Source organism: Triplophysa dalaica, chromosome 8 (genome assembly GCF_015846415.1).
Source record: "Triplophysa dalaica isolate WHDGS20190420 chromosome 8, ASM1584641v1, whole genome shotgun sequence".
Taxonomy (NCBI): domain Eukaryota; kingdom Metazoa; phylum Chordata; class Actinopteri; order Cypriniformes; family Nemacheilidae; genus Triplophysa; species Triplophysa dalaica.
The window spans coordinates 20,778,234-20,794,825 of NC_079549.1; the positions used below are offsets into that span (position 1 = coordinate 20,778,234).

A 16,592-nucleotide genomic window follows, 5' to 3' on the forward strand; every position below is an offset into this window, starting at 1 on the left:
TAACTAGCTATTGTTATGTTGTTAAATTGCAACACGATTGTTTAACTGTACTTACTGCCCAGTTTAGTTTTGATTGTAGTTGCTGTTCTGCGTGGCCTGCTGATTCCGGTTTCATTTTCAGCAAATACTCTGAATTCATATTCTGTTGCCTCTTGTAGAGCGCCCTGGGTGTTCTCTTTGTCCTTTGTGCGCTCCTTATTGCATTTCTTCCAAGCGCTCTCTCCAGACTTTCTGTATTCAATCCAGTAACCAAGGACTGGTTTTCCACCATCACACTCTGGAGCCTCCCAGTGAATTTTAATGTAGTCTTTGGTTACAGTCACAACATCAATTTCTCCTGGCTGGCTTGGTTTATCTGAAAAAAATACAGTGCAATGAATTGTTAAAAAAGAAAAAACATTGATTAAAAGCAACAATTTCTGCTTAATAAAAATTAAGACTAAGGTTATTAGAATGGGCCCATACCAAATGGATCTTTGCATATTACTGAGTCCGAAGCCGGTCCTGGTTCACTCTGTCCAATCTCATTCACGACAATAACACGGAACTGATACTCAGCATCAGTAGTGAGTCCGCTGAGGGTGTACATTGTTGAGGTAATCTTTGTCTCATGACGAATCCACTTATCGGATGACACTTCTTTGTAGTCAATGAAGTAACCGGTAATGCGAGATCCACCATCATCTTTGGGTTTAGTCCAAGCCAGAGCAGCAGAGCATTTAGTAACATCCATGATTTCTGGTGGAGTACCTGAAGGCTCTGGTACACCTAGGATATTAAAAACAGGGAAACAAGTGTTGTTATGTTAAATAAAAATCATGTGATACTGACAGATTAAATTAACAGGTACTTACAAATTGGAGTCTTTGGTACAACTGGTTCCTTCGATTTCAGAGAGTTACTGATTCCAAACTGGTTCTCTGCAGTCACCTTAATGTGGTATTCAACATTTTCTTGTAATCCCTTAACGACAAATGATGTGTCAACCACTCGAGAGTCAACAGTGTACCAAGCTGCTTTTGATACTTCACGTCTCTCCACAATGTAGCCTATAATTTCAGAGGCACCATCATCTGTTGGAGGTTTCCAGCTAAGTCTTACAGAATGTGCTTGAATATCATCAATTCCAAGAGGGCCTTCGGGTGCAGATGAGCGGCCAATAACCTTAACTTTGATAGATAGCATCTTTTTGCCACATTTGTTTTCCAGTTGGAGATTGTAAATGCCAGAATCAGACCTTTCAGCGTCTTTAATTACAAGCTCAGTTCCGTCCTCATTGGAGGCAAGTAATGCACGGTTCGTCACCTCTGCTCCATCCTTGGTCCATTTGCAGGTAGGAGTAGGTTTGCCTTTAATAGGCACGGAAAGTCTGATGACTCCTCCAGATCTGACAACGAGAACATCTTTGTATTTTGCCTCAAGATCATAACTTGGAGGATCTGACAAAGATAAAAGTTCTTATTAGTTACATTTCTACTCACATTAGGTTCAAGGGACTATTGAGGAAGTCATGAGAAGACCTTACCAAGCATCTCTGTTATGGTCACAACTCCTGGTACTTCAGCTGGTTCTCCTGGTCCTCCAGCATTGCAAGCCATGACACGGAATTTGAATTCCTCTCCTTGTGGCATTTGTGTCAATGTATATTCGCAGATCAGAGATGGTGTGGTGTTGCACTTTATCCAGGTTACTGAACCAACCTTTTGCATCTCAATTAAATAGCCTGTTACCTTAGCACCACCCTCTTCATCTGGAGGACTCCAGGCCAAAGACACAGAAGATTTTGTGGTATCTGTTACTCTTGGATTTTGAGGTGATCCAGGTGGATCTGCAGGGTGCAAGCAATTTTTTAATTCTCACTGATGCTATTAAATCATTTACACAAAATTATCAGTTGGCAGAAAAATGCATTAATAGCACAGCTTTACTCACCAACTGGATCAGTTGCTACTGCTGCTTTAGAAAGAAGACTGGGTTTGCCAACACCACGGGCATTGATTGCTGTGACCCTGTGCTCATATTCCAAGCCTTCAATCAAACCAGTGGATCTGTATCTTGTCATTGTCACTGGATTTTTATTGGCACGTATCCACCTATCAGATCTGACCTCCTTGCGTTCAATAATATAGCCAGACACCTCCAAACCACCATCCTCATCTGGAGGCTCCCAGGCAACTGTCATACCATCACGTGAGACATCAAAGATGATGGGTCTTCCAGGTGGTCCCGGAATAGCTGTAACAATTTGATATAGGGATTATTCGATTTTGTAATATATAGAGACATGCAAAAAAAGGTATTTAGTAATGATAAACAATTTAATGAAAAATATTTTCTCTTACACTTGGAGCTCTTGCACATTACAATTTCTGACTGCAAGTACTCCCCAGTGCCATATCGATTGGCTGCTGCAACACGGAACACATATTCATCACCCTCTGTCAATCTATCAAACTTGAATGTTGGTCTGCTAACTGATTCAGACACAGGCACCCATCCTGGTCGATGAGCGTCACGTTGTTCAACAACATAGTTAGATACTGGGGCACCACCATCTCTTCTAGGTGGATCCCAGCTTATTGTGACTGCGATTTCATCAATTTCATCAAATCGAATGGGTCCTTGCGGTTCATCGGGTTTATCTGCAGAAAGAGAAAATAAAAAATGTAATCACGTTGTCATTTTAGAATATCAGTAAATTTTTACACGGGGGAGATAAATACAAGTAGATTATTATGTAGGAATGAGTATTTACCAAGAATGACGACTTTGATGTTTTCAGTTGTCACTCCTGTAACGTTTTTCACTTCAAGAGTATACACTCCACTGTCATCAATGGTGGTATTTAGAATAGTTATTTTTGAGGATTTTGCAGTTGACTTGATCTTAACACGCTCCTGTATTTTTAATCTATTGTCATTGAAGAACCAAGAGCAAACTGGTGGTGGTCTTCCTATGATTGGCAGGTCGAGCTCAAGAGGTTTGCCTGCCAAAACACTGATCATCTTTTGTGGAATAGTAGATAGGTCAATCTTTGGCATAACTGAAAGAGAAAAGAGACGGAGTTGAGACATAATGACAGCATCTGTTGACTTGTAATATTGTTTTTACTGTTACCACTACTAAAGAATTGTATATAAAGTTGGCACACAAAAATGCTCCAAGAATGTCAAAATGTATTAACTATAAGACTGTCGCATGAAACTGTTGCAATCACTACAATTCATACCTCTTTGTTCTTGAACTGCGACCGCGGTCACAATTTCTTTTGGCTCACCAGGACCTCTGCTGTTAACAGCACGTACCCTGAAGAGGTACTGCTCATTTTCATTCAGTGATACGATAGTGAACTCGAAGTCTGTAAGTTTCAAAGTAGTCACCTTCATCCACTTGTCAGTACCAGCCTTACAAGCCTCAACAATGTAGGCTATGATTCTGCTGCCTCCATCATGTAAAGGTTTCTCCCATGCAAGTGATACACTGGACTTGGTAACATCTACAACTTCAAGCTTGGCTGGTGGCAGTGGGACTTCACACACCAAAACAACATCACTTGTCTCGCAAGGTTCACCAACACCATATATATTTTCTGGTAAGACTCTGAAGTAATACATCATTCCCTCTGCCAGACCAGTAATTTTGTATGACGTCTTGCTGCATTTAGATGTAACAGATTTGTATGCTCTCATTGATGCTTCTCGCCTTTCAATGACATAATTGTTAACAGGTGCTCCACCATCAATCTCCGGTGCATCCCAAGTAATAAGGGCGGAATCCTTTGTAAGTTCCTTCATTTTAATAGGACCAGGTGGACCAGGCGTATCTGATAAAGAAAGCAGAAACAATTGCGGTCAAGACACCACCTGATGGCATGTCATGTGGATTATAAATTTAATTAAATGATTAGTTACAAATATAGAAAATATACCATAAATTTTGACAAGAATGCTTGCATCCTTCTTTCCAGCTGAATTTGAGGCTTCCACTGTATATCTACCAGCATCGTAGCGGTGTACTTTATCAATAATGAGAGTTGTGGCAGTATTAGTGACTTCAATAAAGCCACGATTTTGGAGATCCACATCAGGCTTGCTCCAAGTGATAGTTGGTAATGGTCTTCCAGTAACAGTTACATGGAGGCGCAGGGAACTTCCTGCTCTCAGGCATATTGTCTTCAGCAGATCATCCGGCAGCTCAAGGTCAGGGATTTCTGGAATTAAAAATTAATTAGAGGAGCCATTGACATTCACACATATCACAAGTTATAGAAACATTGAGTCTGTATGAACATACCAATTCTTTCGACTGGCTCTGTCTCTGCACATGGTTCACTGAAGTCACCAGATCCATTTACATTGACTGCTGCAACTCTGAAACAGTATTTCTTGCCAGCAGCAAGGCCTGTAACAGTGTGTTCAGTCACCCTGAGATTCTTTTCATGCACTTTTGTCCATTCTTCTGAACCAACTTCTTGCATCTCAAAAATGTAACCAATAACATCAGCTCCACCATCTTCAACAGGCCGTGTCCAGGCAAGACTAATGCTGTCATGGTGCGTGTCTGTAACACGTGGAATTGAGGGAGCATCTGGAGTGCCTAAAATGGGCATTTAACATGATCAGGTACATTTTTTAGATTACAGTAATAAAACATTCAAATATTAAAACTCAGGTTCTTTTAGAAACATACCTGTTGGTTCTCTACATACTGCATACATTGACACTTCACTGGGTTCACTATCACCAGCTGCATTAATGGCTGTAATACGGAACTGGTAAATGTTGCCTTCTTGAAGACCAGTGACTTTGAAGGACGTGTCCTTTTGAAGAGAATCTCTGTTAACCTTGATCCATCTTGCGCTCTTTCTTTCACGCATCTCAATTAAGTAGTTTGTAACTTCACTGCCACCATCACTCTCAGGTTTCATCCATTCGATCGTTGCAAAGTTTTTTCCAACTGCAAGGATTTCTGGTCCTCCAGGAGGTAATGGGACAGCTATAATTGGGAAAAAAGATATATGATTGGTAGCATTGTAGGGTCCTATTGATCAAAGAGTTTATTAGTGATATTTTTTGAATTACATGATTATTAAAGGGACCCTTCAGCCAAGAAACAAAATCTTCCCATGTTTTACTCACCCTCAAGACATCCTAACTCAATATGACTTTCCTCTTGAAGATTAATGCAGTCGGAGTTGTAATAACACATATCATTGTTCATAAAGTGGTAGAATGGGAGTTAATGGGGGGCAATTTTTTGAAGCTCCAAAAAGTTCATAGATCAAAGAACTGCTCGACAGGGCTCTGTGGTCTTAACAAGGGTCTTCTGAAGTGAATCGATGCGTTTGTTTAAGAGAAACATCCATATCGACAATGCTATTAACACGAATATCTGTAATACCAGTTCCCCTATTACTCGTCCTTCAGATGAGACATTAAACCGAGGTCATGACTCTCTGTGGTCTTCTCGTAAAGCGTAAGCGTGTAACCCCGGTGTCCTGGCCAGATTCTCTCCAATGGCTCTTTTAATATTCCCCACCCTCTGAATTGTCTCTATCTCTCTCCTCTCCACCGATAGCTGGTGTGTGGTGAGCACACTGGCGCCGTTGTACTGTGGCTGCCCTCGCATCATCCAAGTGGATGCTGCACACTGGTGGTGGGTGAGGAGAGACCCCCCTCATATGATTGTAAAGCGTTCTGGGTGTACAGCAATACAGAATAAAGTGCTATATAAATGACTCATTCATTCATTATATCCATTTTGAGTAATCCCATGGCTGCACTTGAACCACCTGCAAATGAGAGTAACGAATGCTCCCGCAGAGAGGAGATGGTATCTTATTGGAACAAAACAAAAATTGATGAGTTCATCACCGGAACCTACAACATACCTACATCATTTGCCGGAAAAACAAAGTCTGGTTTACGCTCAGCCGAGAGATAACACAAGTTAGACATTATTGTTACAAGCGTTGTAAAGACCAGGGAGCCATGTCGAGCAGTTCTTGGATCGATGGATGCACTTTTTGGAGCTTAAAAAAATTGCCTCCCCATTCACTCCGATTCTACCACTTGGAAGAAAAACTAAACGTGGCATTACAACTCCGACTGCAATATTGTTCAACAAGAAAGTCATATTCCTTTAGGGTGAGTAAAACATTGAGACATTTTGTTTCTTGACTGAAGTATCCCTTTAAGTCACTTTACTTACTGAATGAGTTCCTGGCAATGATGGGGTTAGACTGTATGACCACACCTGCTCCATACTTGTTCACACCCCTCACACGGAAAATATATTCATTGTTCTTGAAAAGCCTTGTGATGTTGCATGATAGGGCTTTGCATTCAGCCTCCATGATCACCCAGTTTAGTCTGTTGGTGTCCCTTCTTTCAACAGTGTAATGTGTGATGGTGTCACCTCCATCTTCCAGTGGCTCTTTCCAAGAGACTGTGCATTTGTCCTTAGATACATTGCTGACTGTGATCTCCTGACAAGGCCCAGGTGTATCTTAGAAAAAGAAGATAGATTATAGAATGAATGAATTCACAAGGTATTTGCATATCTGCATATCTGACATACTTACCAAGTACTTTAACATTGACCTCAGCGGTTTTGGTGCCACTTGCATTCTTTACTGTCAAAACATACTTTCCAGTGTCATCTCTGTCACAGAACTTGATGATTGCCAGTGCACGGGTACTAGAGTACTGGAGAGAATATTTCTCACACAGCTCTAGCTCTTTTGTTCCCTTGGCCCAGGAAACCTTTGGTTCAGGTTTACCACCAACAGCAGCGTCAAGTACCAGGTCAGATCCAGCTCTGATTGTGACTGTGTCCACAAGGAGTTTGCTGTCCAGTTCAGCTTTAGGAGGACCTAAAAAATAGTTTAATGTCATGAGTACTTTTTTCTTATGTGTATTGTAAAATAACCATGCATGATACATACTGTATTCTGCTTTGCAGGTGACAGGTCCAGTTGAAAGTGATGGTGTGCTGAGCACTCCATTAGCATTTTTGGCAATGACACGGAATTCATATTCTTCTCCTTCTCCCAGTGCAGTGATAGTGAAACGTGTGTCAGTAACATTAGTGTAGTTGCACTTGAGCCAACGACCCTCTCCAGTTAGAGTATATGGCTTTCTCTCAACAATGTAGCCTGTGATTGGGCTTCCACCATCATTCAGAGGCACAGACCATTTAATTGAGACTGTGGATCTTGATACACCCGTAACTTCTGATTTTCCTGGAGGATCTTTAGATAGCAATAAACCAAAAACTCATATTAGTATTTAAGAAATGTAAATTTAAACTACAATTTATCAAGTTTTGATTGCGAAATACTCACCAACTGGGTTTTGTGCCACAGATCTTTTCGTAGCTTCGCTTGCTTTGCTGAGGCCAGCACTGTTCATTGCATACACTCTGAACTGGTATTCAAGACCCTCAACAAGATCTTCCACCTTGTAGTAGCATTCAAAGCATGGTATCTTGTTTTCTCTCACCCAGAGAATTGTATTACGCTCCTTCTTTTCAATCCAGTATCCAGAAATCTTGCTGCCACCATCGTGGTATGGTTCCTCCCAACGAATACTCATGCTGTTGGCAGTTACAGAGAACAGTTCTGGCCTCGGTGGAGGACCTGGAGGAACTGAGGAAAAGGGGTGCAACAGAATTTAGGATGTGATATTTTATAGAAAATGTCAACAATGCCAGAGTATTATTGGCAAATACATACCAAATGGATGCTCCGCAACAATCGTCTCAGATTCTGTTGGTTTGCTCACACCAAATCGGTTTTCAGCACAGATGCGGAAAGTATACTGCATGTATTTGGTCAGATGTGAAACATGGAGTGAAGTATGCTTTACGCTTGAGTTGATAAGCTGCCAGGCAGTGCAGCCAGATTCACGCTTCTCAACAATGTAGTTTGTGATGTCCGTTCCACCATCATCTTCAGGTGGATTCCATGTCAGTACACATGACTCTGATGTAATTGAAGAAATCTCAATAGGGCCCTCCGGAGGGCTTGGTCTGCCAATCACATTGACATTAACAGTGAAAGTTTTTGATCCAGTGACATTTTCAAGAGTAAGGAAATAACTGCCTCCATCACCCCTCATGCTTTCTTTAAGAGTGAGAATTGTTCTGGTTTTGGTAGTCTTAATTGATACCCTGTCAGTTTCTTTTAGCCTCATCTCTTCAAGCTTCCAGATTACCTTTGGAGCAGGTCTGCCACTAATTGGAACGTCAATCTCAAATGAGTCACCAGTCCTGCAAGTAATAAGTTGGTTGGTGATGCCACTGAGATCTGCAGTGGGTTCAATTCGTGGCTCTTTGATGATGACTGAGGAGAAGGCCTCTCTTGGCGCACTCAACCCAGCATCATTCTTAGCCTTGACACGGAATTCGTACTCAGAATTCTCAATAAGGCCTTCAATAACAATTGTTAAGTTTTTCGTTGTGCCACAAAGAACCCATTTATCTATGCCTATAGCCTTTGATTCAACACAGTAGCCTGTGATACGACTTCCTCCATCATGCTCTGGCTTGAGCCAGGCCAAGGTTGCTGTTGTGTCGGTGGTGTCAATGATATCAACTCTCTTTGGTGCAGCGGGTTCCGCTGTGGCAACAATTGGATTAGGCATTTCATATGCCTCACCAAAACCATATTGATTCTCAGCCATGACTTTGAAGAAATAAGGTACACCTTCCAGGAGATCAGAGATCCTCAAGCTTGTTTGATTGGTCTTGGGTGCTGCCTCTGTCCATGTACGACGGCTGGCCTCACGCTTCTCAACAACGTAATGATGAACACGTGCGCCACCATCATTTATAGGAGGTTCCCAAACAAGTGAGAGAGCTCCTCTTGTGACTTCCTTGATGGAGAAAGTGCTGGGCATTCCAGGTGTATCCAATACTTTAACAGTTACAGTGATAGATTTACTGCCACTACTGTTCTCAAGTGTGAGAGTGTACTTGCCAGTATCGTTTCTAGTGCAGTTCTCCAACATTAAAGCTGTGAATGTTTCAGTGATGGTAACATCTGCCATAACACCAAGTTCTCCATCTACTTTTGTCCAGGAAGCCGTGGGTGTTGGCTTTCCCTTAAAGCTAATACGGAGAAAAACACTTCCTCCACTCTTCACAATATGCGTCTGTTTGAACGTTGCATCAATATCAATTTCTGGTGCCAAAAGTCTGTCTACAGCTTGTACTGGCTCAGATATCTCTTTGGCTTCACCCTTTCCAACAGAATTGACTGCACAAATACGGAACTTGTACTCTGCACCAGTTTCCAAACCAGATACTGTATATTTAGTAACAGCACAAAGATCTTCATTGACTCTGTTCCATGTCTCTTCAGATCCCTTGCACATCTCAATAATGTAGCCATGGACTTCCATACCCCCATCATTAGCAGGTCTGGTCCACTCCAAGCTAACAGATGTATTTGTAGTGTCAGTGACATTTACAATAGATGGGGCATCTGGTTCTTCAGTTGGCTCTGCACATTTAATTGGTAGTGAAATGTTGCTTGGTGATCCAATTCCAGCATCATTCACAGCATACACACGGAATTCATACTCCACATTCTCAATGAGATGAGTCACTCTGTGTGCAGCCTCAACAATGGGTTTTCTTGTTAACACCTTCAGCCAACGACCAGTCTTCTTTTCACGTCTTTCCACAATGTAATATTTAATTGGGTTTCCACCATCATGTGTGGGAGGAGCCCAGTTGATTGTGATACTCTCTCCATCAACATCTGTTGCATCCGGAGTTCCAGGGGAATCTGGAACAGCTGCAGGGAAAACATATTTTTTACTGTACATAATTAAACAACAACAACAAATAAATCATTATAAGCCATTTATTATCTTACTGTATTGCAGCTGTGCAATCACAGGAGCAGATTCCAGTGGTCTACTAACACCAAACCTATTGACTGCAGAAACACGGAACTGGTACTCATTGGTCTTGATCAGTTTGGTGGCATTGTATGTGCATTTCAGGCACTCATCCGTAACAAGAGCCCATGAAATTTTAGAGGTTTCACGCTTCTCAACATTGTAATGTGTGACCTCAGAACAGCCATCATTCTCAGGTGGATTCCATGAAAGTGTAACTTTGCCTTCAGAGATATCTGAGAACATGACTGGTCCTACAGGTTCTCCAGGTGTATCTTAAAAACAGAGATAGAAGAAGCACAGGTCAACAATATTGATATCAAGAAAATCCTATAATTATTTAGGTGGAGTGAAAAGAAATGTAACAAAAATTATTACCAAAAACTTCAACTTTCATTGCTTCCTTCTTATTTCCTGATGGGTTTGTGGCTTCCACAGTGTAAATACCACGGTGACTACGGTCAGCATCTCTAATAAAGAGGATGCTTGACCCAGAAATTGTTGTGATGTCAACCATTTTCTTGGTTAATTCAGTACCATCTCTGAACCAGGCAACCTTTGGTGTTGGTCTTCCAGTAATAGTTACTTTGAGTCTGATGTTTTCCCCAGCTTTGACAGATACTCCCTCAAAGTACTCCAGGCCAAATTCAATGTTTGGAGCAACTGAAAGGGAATAATAAAAGCTTTAAATGTGCAGATCAACACGGCAACAATGCATCCGTGTAATGTTGACCACTAAACCATGAGAAGCAATATAAATTGTGTGTACTCACAACTTTCATCTCTTATTACTACATATCCAGATGACTGAGAGGGTGGGCTCACTGTCCCAATAGCATTTCTTGCTATGACTCTAAACTCATAGCGTTCACCACAAGCAAGACCAGTCACTTCAAATTCGGTGTCAGTGACATTTGAAAAGTTGCACTTTAACCACCGTCCCTTGCCCTGCCGTTTCTCCACATCGTAAGCAACAATTTTGCTTCCACCATCCCGCTTGGGTGCTTCCCACTTGAGTTTAACTGATTCACTTTTCACATCAACATAGTCAAGGGTACCAGGAGGATCTAAAAATGAATATAGAGAATTTAGGGATTTTGAATGGGAACACATCCATTCTGTGAAAAAATTTAACTGAACTTACCAACTGGAGAAACAGCCATATTGAGTTTGCTTGCATCACTCATGCGACTGTATCCAGAATCATTCTGTGCATAGACTCTGAACTGGTACTCCAGACCTTCAATGAGACCAAGGACCCTGAACTCCCGATCTTTCACCAAGAATGTGTTGACCTTTTGCCACATTACGCTGTTCTTCTCTTTCTTTTCAACATGGTAGCCAAGAATTGGACAACCTCCGTCAAAAATGGGTGCATCCCACTGTATTGTCATGCCATCATTTGTGATATTGTAAACAAATGGCATGCCTGGAGAGCCTGGTGGTCGGAACTCATGCTTGGCAATGACATTTTGGGAAACTAAAGGTTCACTTGCACCATATCTGTTCTCTGCACAAACCCTGAACTGATATTGAGTTCCCTTAATCAGATTAGGTACCTTAAATGTAGTTCCAATTACTCTTGAACAAGCCATCTTCCAGTCTGTTTGAGAGGTGTCATGTTTTTCAACTGTGTAGCAGGACATTTCTCCACCTCCATCATCATTTGGTTCATCCCACGATATTGTTATACTTTCTGCTCTGACCTCATCCAAACGGATGGGTCCAATAGGTTTAGAGGGTGGTCCAAGGGTAATAACCTGTATATGGAATGATTTTCTGGAGGATTTGTTGTCAAGAGTAAGTGTGTATTTACCACCATTCTCTTTCTCCACATTCTTTATCATTAATATGGCCTTGTTCTCTGTCTTCTTAAAGCGGACTTTTTCACTCTCCTTAAGTGGCAAGTTGTCCTTTAACCAAATAATAGTTGGCCTTGGTTTACCTCTATACGGCAATTCGATGTGAACATTGTGTCCCAAGCGCACACTAATTTGGCCATCAGGGTAATCATCAAGGTAAGCTTCTGGTGGAATAATGTAGTCTTTCACTTTAATTGGTCCGATTTCAGTAAAGTCACTATTTCCTTTCTCATTCTTTGAACAAACTCTGAAAAACATTTCAGTGAGTTCCTTTAGTTTTTTTATTTCAAATTCACAGTGTTTGCTTGTGCCAGCAGGAGCCCATTCCTCTTCACCTTGTTTCTTCTCAATGATGAAGTCTGTAATAATGCTACCACCATCATAATCTGGTTTATTCCACTGTAGTGTTACTGATGTTTTCGTGGAATCTTTCATAGCAAGGTCATGGATTGGACCTGGTGTCTCAGTGGCTTTAACTGGCTCTGCTGTTTCACATGGATCTCCAATTCCATTTTCATTTTCTGCTAATACCCGGAAGAAGAAGGATGTCTTCTCAGAGAGGTCCTCAATTACATATGTAGTCTCTTTACATTTATTTGTCACACAAGTATATGTACGCTTTGATGAATCTCTCTTCTCAAAAACATAATTGGTGATTTCTGCTCCACCATCCTGTAGAGGGGGCTCCCAGCAAAGTGTAACTTTCCCTCGAGTGACATCTTTCAAGACCAGATTTCTACAAGCAGCTGGGGTGTCCTGTACTTTAACAGACACTGTTAAAGTCTTTGGTTCCCCTACACCATTTGATATGTGAATGGTATATTTACCAGTGTCATTTCTAGTTACTTGTGTCATGAGAAGACTTGACAAAGTGTTTGTGTTATGAATGACATATTTGGGATCATTATCAATGCTTTGTTCTTCTTTCTTCCAAGAGACACTTGGAGCTGGTCTGCCTTTAAGCGGAACCATAATTTCAACATCTTTACCAGCTTTCACAATGTAGTGAGTTCTCATTGCAACATCAGTGTCAACCTGGGCTTCCTCTGCAAAAATTAACGCTTGGAGTTAATAGGTTTACACAATTTTAACAAATTTTAAATACTATCGATATATATATACATAATTTTTTTGTATATTCCATATTATTTCAAAACTCATACATACCAAGAATATCTTTGGCTTGGACTGGTTCCTCCATTTCTATTGGATCTCCTCGTCCAGCACAATTGATAGCAGATACACGGAAGTAGTAGTCAACATCTGGTTTAAGATCTGAAGCAACATACTCTGTTGTTCTTACTTCTCCCTTATGGCTAATTACTGTCCATTCCCCCTCTTCACCAATTTTTTTCTCAACAACATAGCTGGTGATTTCACTGCCTCCATCATATTCTGGTTTTGACCATCCAAGTGTGATTGACGTTTTAGTTGAGTCAACAACCTTCAGCTTAGTTGGTTCATATGGTGGGTCTTTAGAGAATGTGCAAAAAAATCAAATTGTATTTCAAAACATAACACACTGAAAATAAATTTGTATGTATTGTAAATATGTTTTATTAATTGTTTATATAAAAAAGTATGCATATAATACATACCAACTGGATCAGCAGCTTTGTAGAAATCTGAAACATCTGAGTGTGGACCTTCTCCAGCCTTATTAATTGCACATACACGGAACTGATATTCATTTCCTTCTGTAAGATGATGGACCTTTGCTTTGGTGTCAGCAATGGGGTCTTTGTACACCTTCACCCAGCGCAGACTCTTCTTATCACGTCTCTCTAGATAGTAGCATGTAACCATGCTTCCACCATCAACACCAGGTTTATCCCAAACAATCTGCATAGACGTTCTGGTGATATCTGTTGCTGTTGGTGTGGAAGGTTGTCCTGGAGTAACTGAAAAAGTAACAGTGATTTCAAAACAGTGCAGTTGGATAATTTTTAATTGTACATTATCTGCTTTATCAAACTATACATTTTACATTTGGTACTATACATTGGGTTAATTCTTGATATTCAAATGACTGTTTCCTTACCAAATGCATTTTTGGCAATAACAGGCTCAGATTCCAGAGGATCTCCAGCTCCAAATTTATTAACACCTCTCACACGGAAGACATATTCATTTCCTCTGGCCAATTTTTGAACAGTGACTGTACGTTGTTCCATTGCTTCAGAGACCGTGGACCAAACTACTCTACTCGTCTCTCGCTTTTCTACAGTATAATGAGTTACTTTGGAACCTCCATCATCATCCACTTGCTCCCATCCTATTGTTATCTTGTCAGCAGTGACTGATTTGAATTCGATCTGTCCAGCTGGAGGTCCAGGTTTGTCTGTTTATGGAATGAGCATTGATATATATATATATATATAAAAGGCATGTGAACAGTGCATAAAATGTTTTATTTATGTTAAAATTATATTTGATATATTGACAAAAATTATTACATACCTAGAATTTGTATTCTAATAGAAGCAGACGCTGTGCCAAACACATTCTTGATTTTGATTTCATAGGTTCCAGTATTGAGACGAGTAGAATCCTTAATGAGGATGGCGGATGAATCAGTTGTGTTCTCAATTGAAAGCTGTGCACTTGACACTAATTCCTTTCCATCTTTAAGCCATTCAATAGCTGGCAATGGTTTAGCAGTTATTCCCACTTTGATCTTAACTGATGCACCAGCTTTGTATTGCACAACATCCAAGTACTCTGGAGGAAGGTCAATAACTGGAGCACCTGAAAACAAAAGAAAAGCGTGTTATATTCTTGAAGGAGTATTGTTGTGCATATTAAACCAAGATGTCCAAAGATGCAGAACCAACAGACTTACCAGAAATGTCAACACAAGTTGCTGGACCTGCAATCAGAGATGGGTTGCTCATAGAGCCAACAGCATTTTTCGCAAATATCCTGAATTCATATGACTGATCCTGTGTCAGGCCTGATACAGTGAAGTTTGTATCAATGACATTGGTGTAGTTTGCCTTTGTCCACCTGCCTTTTGGAGCATCTCTTCGTTCAACTATATACCCAGTGATTTTGCTTCCGCCATCAAATGGAGGCTTCTGCCAAACAAGGCTAACTGAATTTTTTGTAACTTCATAGATTCTCACATTTGCCGGTGGTTCTAAAATAAAAGATATGAATTTAGTATATGATAAAATTCATATAAATAAGTGATTTACTTTATAGATTTTTTTTATTATTTATAAATTATTTATACTTACCACAAGCGTCAATTGCTAGTACTTCTTCTGAAGTTTTGCTAAACTTTCCAATGCCAGCGTCATTTTCTGCAGCTACCTTGAACTCGTAAATCATTCCAGGACATATATTTGATACTCTAATTTGAGTTGCAGGGATTGCTATTTTGTTCACCTTCTGCCAAAGGATGCTGCTTCTTTCTTTCATTTGCACGTGGTATCCAAAGACAGGGTTTCCTCCATCTACCACTGGCTCATGCCAACATATTGTAAGGCTTTCCCTTGACACAAAGCTAACCCATGGTGTTGAGGGTGGTCCAGGGATAGCTAAAATATACAATTAACAGGCAGATGTTTAACTGAAATGCAGACAACTATGAACAATCACAAAAGTTAAATTTGAGGTACTCACTGTATGGAAGCTTTACTGTAATTGCCTGGGAATCAATGTGGTCGCTGATGCCAAAGCGATTCTCTGCTTTTATCCTGAACTGGCATTCTTCTCCCTTAGTCAGTTTGGTTACTTTAATAGTATTTCTGGCAATTGTGGATGACACTTCTGCCCATGTTGGAGTACTTGTTTCACGTTTAAGAACAACATAGTTGGTAACAGGACTGCCACCATCATACAAAGGTGGGAGCCATTTGAGACACAAGCTTGTCTCTCCTACGTCACTAACTTCTATAGGACTGACTGGAGGTCCTGGTCTATCTAAGACCAGGATATTTACAAACATCTTGGTTGTTCCACTTGTGTTTGAGGCAACAATGTCATATCTTCCAGAATCACTTGCAATACTCTCCTTAAGGCCGATATTAAGACTTTCAGGTGTTACTTCAAAGCTGAATCGCTTTCCGCACCTAACTTGAACATTACTTCTCGTCATTGTGACCTTTGGCATTGGTTTGCCAGTGAGAGGAAGTTCAAAATTAAGATTCGAACCTGCTCTCACATAAACAGTGTTGTGTGGGAAGTTCTTCATATCAAACTCCGGTGCGTCTGTAAAAAGAAAAAAAGAAAAAGAAAAATGAGACGATTATTAACATATATATGTTGGTTCCAAAATTAGATAACTCATTCATTCTGTTTTTTTATTGTGCATTCAAATTAATATCAATCAAACTGCAGTCGGTTTGTTTTGATTTAATACATAATTACCAAAAATACAGTTAACCAACACAATAAAAACATGATAACATAATAAAAACATTGTGAAAGGAATATAAAAGAAAGGAATGTAATGAATTAACACTTACCCAGCTGATCTTTTACAACCACAGGGATGATCATTTCTTTTGGTTCACTGAGTCCAGCATGATTCTCAGCACGAACTCTAAAGAAGTATTCTCCATTTTCTCTCAAGGCCTTAATGGTGTGGGTGTTAGTTTTTACCGTGGCACATTTAACCCATTTCTGTTGGCCCTTTTCAAGGGCATCAATTAGGTAACTGGTAATACGGCTTCCACCATCGTGTTCTGGTTTTGACCATGCTATGGTCACACTATCCTTTGTGACTGCGGTAACACCAAATCTAGCAGGCGGACTTGGTTTTTCTGTAGGTATACATTTTTTATTGTAAACACTGATAAAATTAAGCAATTCTGAA

General features: G+C 40.4%; 1 protein-coding gene across 1 annotated transcript in view; it reads right to left on the minus strand.

Annotated features, from left to right (window-relative positions):
- Window positions 1–16,592, minus strand: part of LOC130427110 (titin-like) — a 131,273-nt gene that overhangs the window by 10,395 nt on the left and 104,286 nt on the right. Inside the window, 28 exon segments of the mRNA XM_056754158.1 lie at window positions 56–355; window positions 466–768; window positions 855–1,439; window positions 1,526–1,828; window positions 1,933–2,235; window positions 2,343–2,642; window positions 2,756–3,043; window positions 3,230–3,823; window positions 3,929–4,210; window positions 4,294–4,596; window positions 4,690–4,995; window positions 6,211–6,507; window positions 6,584–6,874; window positions 6,947–7,252; window positions 7,346–7,648; window positions 7,736–9,802; window positions 9,884–10,183; window positions 10,287–10,571; window positions 10,682–10,975; window positions 11,053–12,816; window positions 12,938–13,243; window positions 13,369–13,671; window positions 13,812–14,111; window positions 14,231–14,518; window positions 14,613–14,909; window positions 15,010–15,312; window positions 15,398–15,985; window positions 16,243–16,539. Coding sequence (XP_056610136.1) covers window positions 56–355; window positions 466–768; window positions 855–1,439; window positions 1,526–1,828; window positions 1,933–2,235; window positions 2,343–2,642; window positions 2,756–3,043; window positions 3,230–3,823; window positions 3,929–4,210; window positions 4,294–4,596; window positions 4,690–4,995; window positions 6,211–6,507; window positions 6,584–6,874; window positions 6,947–7,252; window positions 7,346–7,648; window positions 7,736–9,802; window positions 9,884–10,183; window positions 10,287–10,571; window positions 10,682–10,975; window positions 11,053–12,816; window positions 12,938–13,243; window positions 13,369–13,671; window positions 13,812–14,111; window positions 14,231–14,518; window positions 14,613–14,909; window positions 15,010–15,312; window positions 15,398–15,985; window positions 16,243–16,539 — 12,456 coding nt within the window.